The sequence below is a fragment of the Hippopotamus amphibius genome, chromosome 7 (genome assembly GCF_030028045.1).
Source record: "Hippopotamus amphibius kiboko isolate mHipAmp2 chromosome 7, mHipAmp2.hap2, whole genome shotgun sequence".
In the NCBI taxonomy this organism is placed as follows: Eukaryota; Metazoa; Chordata; class Mammalia; order Artiodactyla; family Hippopotamidae; genus Hippopotamus; species Hippopotamus amphibius.
The window spans coordinates 109,607,074-109,618,660 of NC_080192.1; the positions used below are offsets into that span (position 1 = coordinate 109,607,074).

General features: G+C 41.7%; 1 protein-coding gene across 1 annotated transcript; it reads left to right on the forward strand.

The window, feature by feature from the left end:
- The first annotated feature begins 6,431 nt into the window (after positions 1-6,431).
- Positions 6,432-9,067, forward strand: LOC130857155 (serrate RNA effector molecule homolog). Its single transcript, XM_057742537.1, is given in 2 exon segments — positions 6,432-7,080; positions 7,082-9,067. Coding segments are annotated over 2 exon segments (2,628 nt in total). The 5' UTR covers positions 6,432-6,438.
- Positions 9,068-11,587: the final 2,520 nt, after the last annotated feature.

Sequence of the window (11,587 nt, forward strand, 5' to 3'; positions counted from 1 at the left end):
AAGAAATGTTTGCGAGCTTTGCATCACTGAACTGTTAATAGAGTCTGAAGAGTTGCTCAGAGTGGAAAGAGGGCACTTTCACTTTTTATTGTATTTTTCTTCCTCGTAATTAAAATTTTTTTACAACGAACATGTATTTGTTCATTGTAAATACATGTAAATACTTTGTGATTAACAATGTAAGAATGAACTAGTTTGCTTTAGCAAGTGTGAGCATGACTATTTAAATGAGAAAAAGATCTGGAAGAGAACCACAGTGGCACAGAAGGAAGGGAAAACAGGAGAGAAAAGGAACAAAGGATGCGGAACAAAACTCACCACCAAAACGGTGTTTGGAAAGGGAAGTAAATACATTATTACTTCAATTTTTTAAGAAACTAATTGCAGAAGAGTTTTTGTAGCACAGGATAACTAAAAAAGACTGTGCCCTTGATTTTTTTCTTGCCTGTTTTAGTGATTTTCTCAAGGTCACATAATTAAAGGTAGACTAGAATTGTAGTATAAGAAAATTGGAATAGATAGGTTGGAATGTTGAATGCCAGGCTAATATTTTAGTTTATTCTGCAGACGAAGAGGATTTCCTGAAGAATTCTGAGCAAGTGGAATTGTGTTTGGTGATATATAACAGTGATATATAACAATGGTTCCCAAACCTGGCTGTGCGTCAAAATCAATGAGTTAGCTTTAAAAAATATAGATATTCTTGGGACCTACCGCCTTTCTTATTCAGTAGGTTTGGGCTAAGGTCCAGGAATCTATATTTATAAACCTCATGTGTTTCTGATGGTCTATCATATTTAGGAATTAGTGGAATATAGGATAGATTAGCATGCAGAAAATAATGCAAACAGGGAGAAAGACAGAAGGTTTCCAAAAAAGTTCTGGTACAGGGTGCTGGAGCAGTGAACTGGAATGGTGGTAGAAAGAAAAAAATCAATATGACCATCATTATGAAGGTGGAATCAATTTGATTTAGTGAGTGCTTGACTGTACATCCCATTAGGCAAATATCAGCCTGTTTTACTGACTACTGTGTATCCCAGAGTCTTGCACAGTATACCTGATACAGTAAGGGCTCAATATTAATTGAATGAATGAATGAATGAATGAAAAAGAGAAAGTCAAAGCTGACCCCAGGGGTTTCAGTAGAGTAATTTAACACTGGTGGTACAGACATTTAGGTAAGCTGGTTTCAGGGGAGAAAATGGGACAGATTTTTCACGGTTGAGTCAGAAAGAATGGTGAGATGTTCGGTGCTTCAGGGATTATGGGGGACCTTGTGCCTACACAGTTCTAGGGCTTTGTGGCTAAGACAGTACTGGGAAGAAGTCTGAGAATGTTTTCACTGTTTAAAGCTTCTATATAACTGTCTACAGTATTGGGCTCTTTTGAAACATTCAATTGGGTCATCAGGTCTTGCTGTGTTCTCTGACTGCAAGTGGGAGGTTCACAACTAGGTGGTTTTCTACATCTCCCCCTTTGTAGCTTTTAATTAGGTCAACTCCCTCCACACCTTCAGTCAGCATCCATGAAGGAGTTTGTACTCCAGCCTCATTCATCCATTCATCCAAGTACACCCTAACTCCTCTCACCTCAGTTCCCCTTTTACATCTGTCATAGCCCTCTTCTCCACAACCCCCAACCCCAACAACCACAGTCTGTTCCTATGTTTACTTGGCCCTTTACCTTTGGGTTCTGCCTCCCTTTCACAAAGAGATGGAGCTTCTGCTAGCTGGATGCTGAGCATTCTCTCAGAAATGTTTTTGTGCTTTCATTCTGCCTCTCTCTGCTCCTGGCCACCCTGGACATCGGCTTCCAGGCTGGGACCCCCTGGACCCGCCTGCTTCATTCTCCCCAAAAGGAGAGTCAAAAAAGCATGTAACCACTTTGAAAAAGAAATGGGACATTTCCATCCTCCTTATAAGAGGAACAAAGACCTGAACTAGACCTGTGGTCCATTTCCATTTAGGGTGAATCATACCTGGATGTACTTATAGATCAAATAGAGTGTCATCTTTCCTATGGAATCTTAGGAATTGGTTTAAAATTTTTTAATAAATTAAAATTAAAAGGATCACCCTGGCACCCAGGTACCATATTACATTAGAATTAGCTATGTGACCGTGAGCAAGTCATTTCACTTTAAATAAGGTTGATTTCACTAAATGATGAACACCATCCCTTCTAAGTCTAACATTATTTGACCTATTAAATGCATCCCTTTGTTTCTGATCCTGCTATCCTGAGGTGGAAGAGAGGTTGGGATGGGGTACACAGGTCCACAAACACTGGGGAGAAACATGGGAGTGGCACATTCCAGTTTCCCTGGTAAATGCTGGAGAGGGAATGCCAGGAAGCCAAGTCGTTGGTTTTCATAGCCATGGGCACCTGATGTGAGACCTAGGAGCCAAAGTCTGCAGATAAAAGGCCAGAGAATTTGGAAATGTGACAGCCATGAGTAATGGAGTCAGTACAAAATGAGAAGTGATATGGAAAATTCCAGGCAGGTGGGCTTTGCCCTGAATTTCTAATCCTTGTTTTTGTAGGTAGTCAGTTCCACTAAAGGGGGCCAGGATGGAACTGGGTATGCTGAAGTCTAATCCTGGCTGCCTTGGCTGCATCCAAGGATTTATTGAGTACATACTCTACTCTCTGATTTCCCTTCCCCAATTCCCATCCCCAGAGAAGCAACATTCTGCTATTATCAATTTTCCCGGTCAGACTGATGCACCTCACGACATCCTCCCACTGTCTCAACTAGATGTTTTTGAATGAAGGAGCTACATTTCCAGTCATCAAAGGGAACAATGGGTAATGCTGTTTTAAAAAAAGAGAAAGGGTGATGTGTGTTTGTGGAACCAAAGAGCTAGGGCCCATTTTGTTAGAAGTACAAACTTTTGGGTCTTCAGAGAGGTAACGGTGTCATATGTACAGGATGCCACATTGCACTCTGCCCCTTCCATTCTCTATCTGTGAAGGGTGCTGCCACTTAGGAAGACAGGTCTTTATTATAAGGATTGTTTTCCTATTTCAACCTTTTTTCCCCTTCTTATCTCTGATTTCTCATTCTTTTATTTTTTTTAATTTATTTTATTTTAGTTTTAGTTTTAGTTTTATTTGGCTATGTTGGGTCTTCGTTGCTGCACATGGGCTTTCTCTAGTTGTGGCTAGCGGGGGCCACTCTTTGTTACGGTGTGTGAGCTTCTCAGTATGGTAGCTTCTCTTGTTGTAGAGCATGGGCTCTAGGTGCACAGGCTTCAGTAGTTGTGGTGTGTGGCCTCAGTAGTTGTGGCATGCAGGCTCAGTAGTTGTGGGGCACAGGCTTAGTGGCTCTGCGGCATGTGAGCTCTTCCTGGACCAGGGCTTGAACCCATGTCCCCTACGTTGGCAGGTGGATTCTTAACCACTGTGCCACCAGGGAAGTCCCTATTCTTTTATTTTTAAAATCAACTTTAAAAAACACTTTTTAAACAGTCAGGCTGTTGCCAATTTTTTACTATTACAAACGCTAACATGATAAACAGCTTTATACATACATCTTTGTATATTTGTTCAATTATTTCCTGAGGATAAATTCCTATAAGTGAAATTGCTGAATTAAAAGAAGTTGTTGTTTTGAAAGAACTTAATAAAATTTGCTAAATTACCCTCCAGAAATATACAATATACATGCCATCAACCAATTATGACAGTACCCTTTCTCCATATGCAACAAACCTTTTCAAATCTTTGCTAATCTCAAAGGTTAAAAATATGTCTCCTTCTTGAATTAATTTCATTTCAGTTACCAAAGATTTTTTTGTTACATATGTTTATTTTGCCATTTTAATTTCTTCTTTTTGTGAGTTTCCTTTTCATGTTCTTTGCCTATTTTTCTTTCACAGCATTTAGCTTTATCTTATTTATTAGTAACAGCTCTTTATCTATTAAGACTATTAACCATTTGTCCACCATTGCAAGTATTTTTCCAGTTTGTCCTTTGTCTCCCCCACCCCCAACCAGGTCTCTGATTAATAACTTTCTCCCTTGTTCTATCCAGGTGATCAGATCTGGCTTAGAAAAAACACAATCAAAAGAATCAAGGGTCTCATAATGGATCTTCATTACTTGCTTATACATTTCCTTCTGCCACTTCTCCAGGATCTCCCACTCTTGGTTCTGAAAAATATAAGGCCACATCATCAAATGTCATGCCTAGGCCATAGTGCTCCGTGGTCCCTCCCAGTCCCAACCCAGCAATGCCCAGTGTCCCTGAAGCTCCCTGGCAGCTTCCCTGTGGTCTCCCATTCTGCCAGACACCTGTCCTTTGTCTTTATCATTGCTTTTGGCATTCACTTTGCTTTGTCTTTCTTGGTCATACTGAGAGGGTATATAAAAGCCATGTTATCTGTAAGAAGCCCATTTTAAATGTAAAGGCACATACAGGTTGAAAGTAAAGGGGTAGAGAAAGATATACCATGGTGACACTAATCTAGACAAAGCTGACTTCAGAAAGAGGAAAATTATCATGGCACTATCAGCAATATTAACAATAATATTCTGGATATAAATAATAGTATTAAGGAGAATTATTAATGATAAAGGGGTCTATTCTCCCAAGAAATTTAACAGTCCTGAATGTGTGTGTGCCTAACAACAGAGCATCAAAACATGTGAGGTGAAAACTGATAGAATGCAAGGAGAAGTTGAGGAAGCCACTATTATAGTTGGAGATAGGAACACCCCTCTATTAGTAACTGACAGATCCAATAGCCAGAAAATCAGTAAGGATTCAGTTGAAGTGAACAGCATCATTAATCAACTGGATTTAACTGACATTTGCAGAATACTTTATCCAGAAACAGCAGAATACACATTCTTCTCAAGCTTACATGGGACATTCACCAAGATAGCTCACATTCAATGCCATAAAACACATTAACAAATTTAAAACAATAGAGATCATACAAATTATTCTCTCACACCACAATGGAATTAAGCTAGAAATCAATAACAGAAAGATAAATGGAAATCCAAAAATACTTGGAGATTAAACAACACTTCTAAATAACACATCAGTCAAAGACTAAGTCTCAAAAATATTATAAATATTTTGAACTAAATGAAAATACAACTAATCAAAATTTGGGGGATGCAGTGAAAGCAATGCTAAGAGGGAAATTTATAGCACTGAATTCATATATTAGAGATGGAGAAAGATTTAAGCAGACATATATATATTTATAAATATATATAAAATATATGTATTTTATATATATAACATATATATATTTCTGCTCTAGTATATAAGATATACTAGAGCAGAAATCAATGAAATTTAAGACAGGGAAACAGAGAAAATCAGTGAAACCAAAAGCTGATTTTTTGAAAAGATCAACATTTGCTTTTGGATCTCCAAAGAAGATGGCCAACAGGCACATGAAAAGATGCTCAATATTGCTAATTATTAGAGAAATGTGAATCAAAACTACAATGAGGTATCACTTCACACCAGTCAGAATGGCCATCATTAAAAAGTCTACAAAGAATAAATGCTGGAGAGGATGTGGAGAAAAAGGAACACTCTTACATGGTTGGTGGGAATTTAAATTGGTGCAGCCACTATGGAAAACAGTATGGAGGTTCCTTAAAAAACTAAAAATAGAGTTACCATTTGATCCTGCAATCCCACTCCTAGGCCTATATCTGGAGAACACTCTTAACTTGAAAAGATACACACACCCCAATGTTCATAGCAGCACTATTTACAATAGCCAAGACATGGAAGCAACCTAAATGTCCATCAACAGAGGAATGGATAAAGAAGATGTGGTATATATATACAATGGAATACTACTTAGCCATAAAAAGGAATGAAATTGTGCCATTTACAGAGAGGTGGATGGACCTAAAGACTGTCATACAGAGTGAAATAAGTCAGAAAGAGAAAAACAAATATCATATGTTAACACATATGTGTGGAATTTTAAAAATGGTACAGATGAACCTATTTGCAAAGCAGAATTAGAGAACAGACATAGAGAACAAACATAGGGACGCCAAGAGGGGAGGGAGGTTGGGATGAACTGGGAGATTGGGATTGACGTATGTACACTACCATGTATGAAGTAGATGGCTGGTGAGGGCCTACTATACAGTACAGGGAAATAAAAAAGAGGGTACAGTCTGTTTGCAGGACATATATCAAGTTAACCTTAAAAATGCATTCCACCCCTCTTTGATTTAGTTCCAGATCAGGCCCCGCGGGGTGTAGCTTGTGGTTCGAGGCGCCGTTCTGCAGGTGACGCAGGCATAGCTCAGGCGGCGCACGCCGACCGCCCATCCACGGCTGTCCCACTTTCTTTGCGTCTACTCGGCCCCGTAGCTGAGAGCCCCGCGTCTCCCTCTCACCCTCCCCGCCATCCCCGACGCGCGCCCGAGGTCGCCTGAGTCCGCGCCATGGGTGACCGTGGTGACGAGGATGACCGAAGGCGCAGGGACAAGTTTAGACGAGAGCGCAGCGACTGTGACCGTTCCCGGGAAAGAGGTGAAAGACGTCGAGGGGATGATTGGAATGACAGAGAATGGGACCGTGGCCGGGAGCGCCGAAGTCGGGGTGAATATTGTGACTATGACAGGAATCGGCGAGAGCGCTTCTCTCGTCCCCGGCAGGAGCTCAGCCCCCCGCAGAAGCGCATGAGGCGAGAGTGGGATGAGCACAGCTCTGACCCATACCACGGTGGCTATGAGATGCCCTATGCCGGGGGTGGGGGTGGGGGCCGGACCTATGGCCCCCCGCAGCCCTAGGGCCATCCAGACGTCCACACCATGCAGCATCACGTTCTGCCTATCCAGGCCAGGCTGGGCAGCATAGCAGAGATCGACTTGGGTGTGCCACCACCTGTGATGAAGACCTTCAAGGAGTTTCTTCTGTCTTTGGATGACTCTGTGGATGAGACAGAGGCAGTTAAGCACTATGACTACAAGCTGGATTTCCGAAGGCAGCAGATGCAGGATTTTTTCCTGGCTCATAAAGGTGAGGAGTGGTTTCGGTCTAAGTACCACCCAGTTGAGGTGGGGAAGCGTCGGCAGGAGGCCCGGGGGGGCCCTGCAAAACCGACTAAGGGTATTCCTGTCACTCATGGAGAGTGGCTGGTTTGACAATCTTCTGCTGGACATAGACAAAGCTGATGCCATTGTCAAGATGCTGGATGCAGCTGTGATCAAGATGGAAGGAGGTACAGAGAATGATCTAGGCATCCTGGAGCAGGAGGAGGAGAAGGAACAGGGAGGAAAGCCTGGGGAGCCCAGCAAGAAAGAGGAAGGCCAGGTTGGACCAGGCCTGGGGGATGGAGAGCGCAAGGCCAGTGAGAAAGACGACAAGAAAAAAGACGGCAAACAAGCTGAAAACGACAGTTCTAGTGATGGCAAAACTAAGAAATCCGAGGGTGATGGGGACAAAGAAGAAAAGAAAGAAGACTCCGAGAAAGAAGCCAGAAAGAGCAGCAAGAAGCGGAATAGGAAGCACAGTGGAGATGACAGCTCTGATGAAGGCAGTGTGTCGGAGTCAGAGTCGGAGTCTGAGAGTGGCCAGGCAGAGGAGGAGAAGGAGGAGGCTGAAGAAGCACTCAAGGAAAAGGAGAAGCCCAAGGAAGAAGAGTGGGAGAAGCCTAAGGACACTCCTGGGCTGGAATGTAAACCACGACCCCTGCATAAGACGTGCTCTCTCTTCATGCGCAACATCGCGCCCAACACCTCCCGGGCTGAAATCATTTCTCTTTGTAAAAGATATCCAGGCTTTATGCGTGTGGCATTATCGGAGCCCCAGCCCGAGAAGAGGTTTTTCCGCCGTGGCTGGGTAACCTTTGACCGCAGCGTTAACATTAAAGAGATCTGTTGGAACCTGTAGAATATCCGACTCCGGGAGTGTGAGCTGAGCCCTGGTATGAACAGAGACCTGACCCATCGCTTCCGCAACATCAACGGCATCACCCAGCACAAGCAGATAGTGCTCAACAACATCAAGCTGGCAGCCAAGCTGATCCATACGCTGGACGACAGGACCCAGCTCTGGGCCTCTGAGCCTGGGACGCCTCCTCTGCCAATGAGTCTGCCCTCGCAGAACCCGATCTTGAAGAATATCACTGACTACCTGATTGAGGAAGTGAGCGCTGAGGAAGAAGAGCTGCTGGGGAGCAGTAGGGGGGCCCCTCCGGAGGAGCCGCCTAAGGAAGGGAACCCAGCAGAGATCAACGTGGAGCGGGATGAGAAGCTGATCAAGGTTTTGGACAGACTCCTCCTTTATTTGCGCATCGTGCGTTCCCTGGATTATTATAACACGTGCGAGTACCCCAATAAGGATGAGATGCCCAACCGCTGTGGCATCATCCATGTCCAGGGCCCCTTGCCGCCCAACCGCATCAGTCATGGAGAAGTGCTAGAAAGGCAGAAGACATTTGCGGAGAAGCTGACTCCGCTGCTGAGTGTATGGGAATCTCTTTCAGAGGAAGAGGCCCAGAAGATGGGTCGCAAAGCCCCTGAGCAGAAAGTGGAAAAGTTTGTGACCTCTAACACCCAGGAACTGGGCAAGGATAAGTGGCTATGCCCTCTCAGTGGCAAGAAATTCAAGGGTCCTAAGTTTGTACTCAAACATATCTTCAATAAGCATGCAGAGAAAATTGAGGAAGTGAAGGAGGTGGCATTTTTTAACAACTTTCTCACTGATGCCAAGCGCCTAGCTCTGCCTGAGATAAAACCAGCTCAGCCACCTGGCCCTGCCCAGATACTACCCCCAGGTCTGACCCCGGGACTCCGCTACCCACACGAGACTCCCCAGGGCCTGATGCCCTATGGTCAGCCCCGGCGCCCCATCTTGGGCTATGGAGCTGGTGCTCTTTGCTCTGCAGTTCCCACAGGAGGGCCTCCGTACCCCCATGCTCCCTATGGTGCTGGCCGAGGGAACTATGATGCCTTCCGAGGCCAGGGAGGTTATCCTGGGAAGCCTCAAAACAGGATGGTCCATGGAGACCCTCGGGCCATTGTGGAATACCATGACCTGGATGCTCCAGATGATGTGGATTTCTTTTGAGTCACCTACTTTTCCTCACTCCTAGTATCTGTACTTGTGACTGCCTTGTTCCATCCAGCTCTGACAAGTTTTTGTACTGTTCAGCCCTACTGCCAATAAAAGCACTTCCGTGGTGAAAAAAAATGCATTCCAATATACATTAGGTGCAGACAAATACAGTTTGATTTCACTTATACAAGTTACCTAGAATAGTCAAATTCATAGAGTCAGAAAGAACATTGCCAGGGGCTGGGGGGTTGGGGGGTAGAGAGGGGAAATGGGGAGTTAATGTTTAATGGGGACAGAGTTTTAGTTTAGGAAGGTGAAAAATTTGGGAGATGGATGATGGTGAAAGTTGCACAACAACGTGAATATACTTAGTGCCACTGAACTGTACAGCTAAATATGGTTAAAACAGTATGTTTTATATTATGTGACTTTCATGACAATAAAAAAAATTTAAAACACCAAAAAACTAAAAATAAGAGTCACCATATGATCCTGTAATCTCACTCCTAGGCCTATATCTGGAGAACACTCTAAGAAACAGGCACTCCAATGTTCATAGAAGAACTATTTACAATAGCCAACCTAAGTGTCCATCAACAGAGGAATGGATAAAGAAGATGTCACACATATGCATGCACGCGCACACACACACACACTGGAGTATTACTCAACCATAAAAAAGAATGAAATCTTGCCATTTGCAACAACAAGGATGGACCTAGAGATTATCATATTAAGTGAAGTAAGTCAGACAAAGACAAACATCATATGATATCACTTATATTTGGAATCTAAAAAAGTAATACAAATGAACTTATTTACAAAACAGACATAGACTCGCAGACATAGAAAACAAACTTATGGTTACCAAAGGGGTTAGCAGGGGACAAGGGTGCAGGGGAGAGATAAATTAGGAGTTTGAGATTAGGGAACTATATTCAATATCTTGTGATAACCTATAATGGAAAATAATCTGAAAAGGAATGTATATATGTTCAGTTATATATATAACTGAATCACTTTCCTGAACACCTGAAACTAATGCAACATTGTATATTAACTATACTTCAATTTTAAAAAATGGTTTAAAATATATTTGCCTTTGGAATGTTTCTTTTTTAAACTATCCTGTTTCTTTTTTAAACTCTCCTGTCTCTTTACCAAAGGACAATTTACATACCATAAACTTACCCATTGTAAGTATACAGTTATATCAGTACTTTCAATAGAATTTGTACATGGTAGAAATGTTCTGTGATATGCAAAGTCTAATCAGTAGCACTAGCCATACTTTGGGTAACCTAGAAAATATATTTTTTAATTTTTTAAATTTTTTTCTTGAAGTAACATTCATGTTATATAAAATCTGCCATTTTAACCATTCTAAAGTGTACAATTCACTGGCATTTATTACATTCACAGTGTTACATAACCATCTCTATCTAGTTCCAAGACATTTCATCACCCCAAAAGGAAACTCCACACCCATCAAGCAGTATCTCCCCATTATCCCCTTCCCCCACCTCTTGGTAACCTGTAATCTGCTTTCTGTCTCTTTGGATTTGCCTGTTCTGAGTATTTCATATAAATGGAATCACACAATGCTTTTTGTATCTGACTTCTTTCACTTAGCATAATGTTTTCAAGGTTTATCCATGTTGTAGCATGTGCCAGTATTCCATTCCTTTTTATAGATATACCACAGTTGATGGACATTTGGGTTATTTCCATCTTTTGGTTATTGTAAATAGTGTGGGTATGAAAATTCATACCAACTTTTTTTTGAATATCTGTTTTCAGTTCTTTTGGGTATATATCTAGGATTGGAATTGCTTAGACATGTGATAATTCTACATTTAACTTTTTAAGAAACTGCCAACATGTTTTCCACAGCAGCTCTATTACTTTACATTCCCATGAGCAATGTACGACTCCAGTTTTCCTACATCCTCATCAACACTTGTTCTTTTCTTTTCTTTTTTTAAATTATAGCCATCCTAGTGAATGTGAAGTAACATCTCATTGTTCTGATTTGCATTTCTCTGATGACTAATGATGTTGAACACCTTTCATGTGCTTATTGGCTAGTTGTATGTCACCTTTGGAGAAATATCAGTTTGGTTCTTTGCCCATTTTAGAATTAGGTTGTTTGTCTTTTTGTCATTGAGTTGCAAGAATTCTTTATGTGTTCTGGATATTCCTTATCAAGTATATGATTTGCAAATATTTTCTCCCATTCTGTTGGACGTTTTTTCACTTTTGATGATGTCCTTTGATTCACAGACATTTTAAGGTTTTATGCCAAATTTACCTATTTTTTGTTTTGTTACTTGTACTTTTGATGTTATAGCTCAAACTCCATTGCCAAATCAAAGGTTGTAGAGATTTACTCATATGTTTTCTTCTAAGAGTTTTACAATTTTAGCCCTTACATTTAGGTCTTTGGTTTATTTTCAGTTGATATTTTTATATAGTGTAAGTTAGGGATCCAACTTCACTCTTTTGCATGTGGCTATCCAGTTGTCCCAAAAT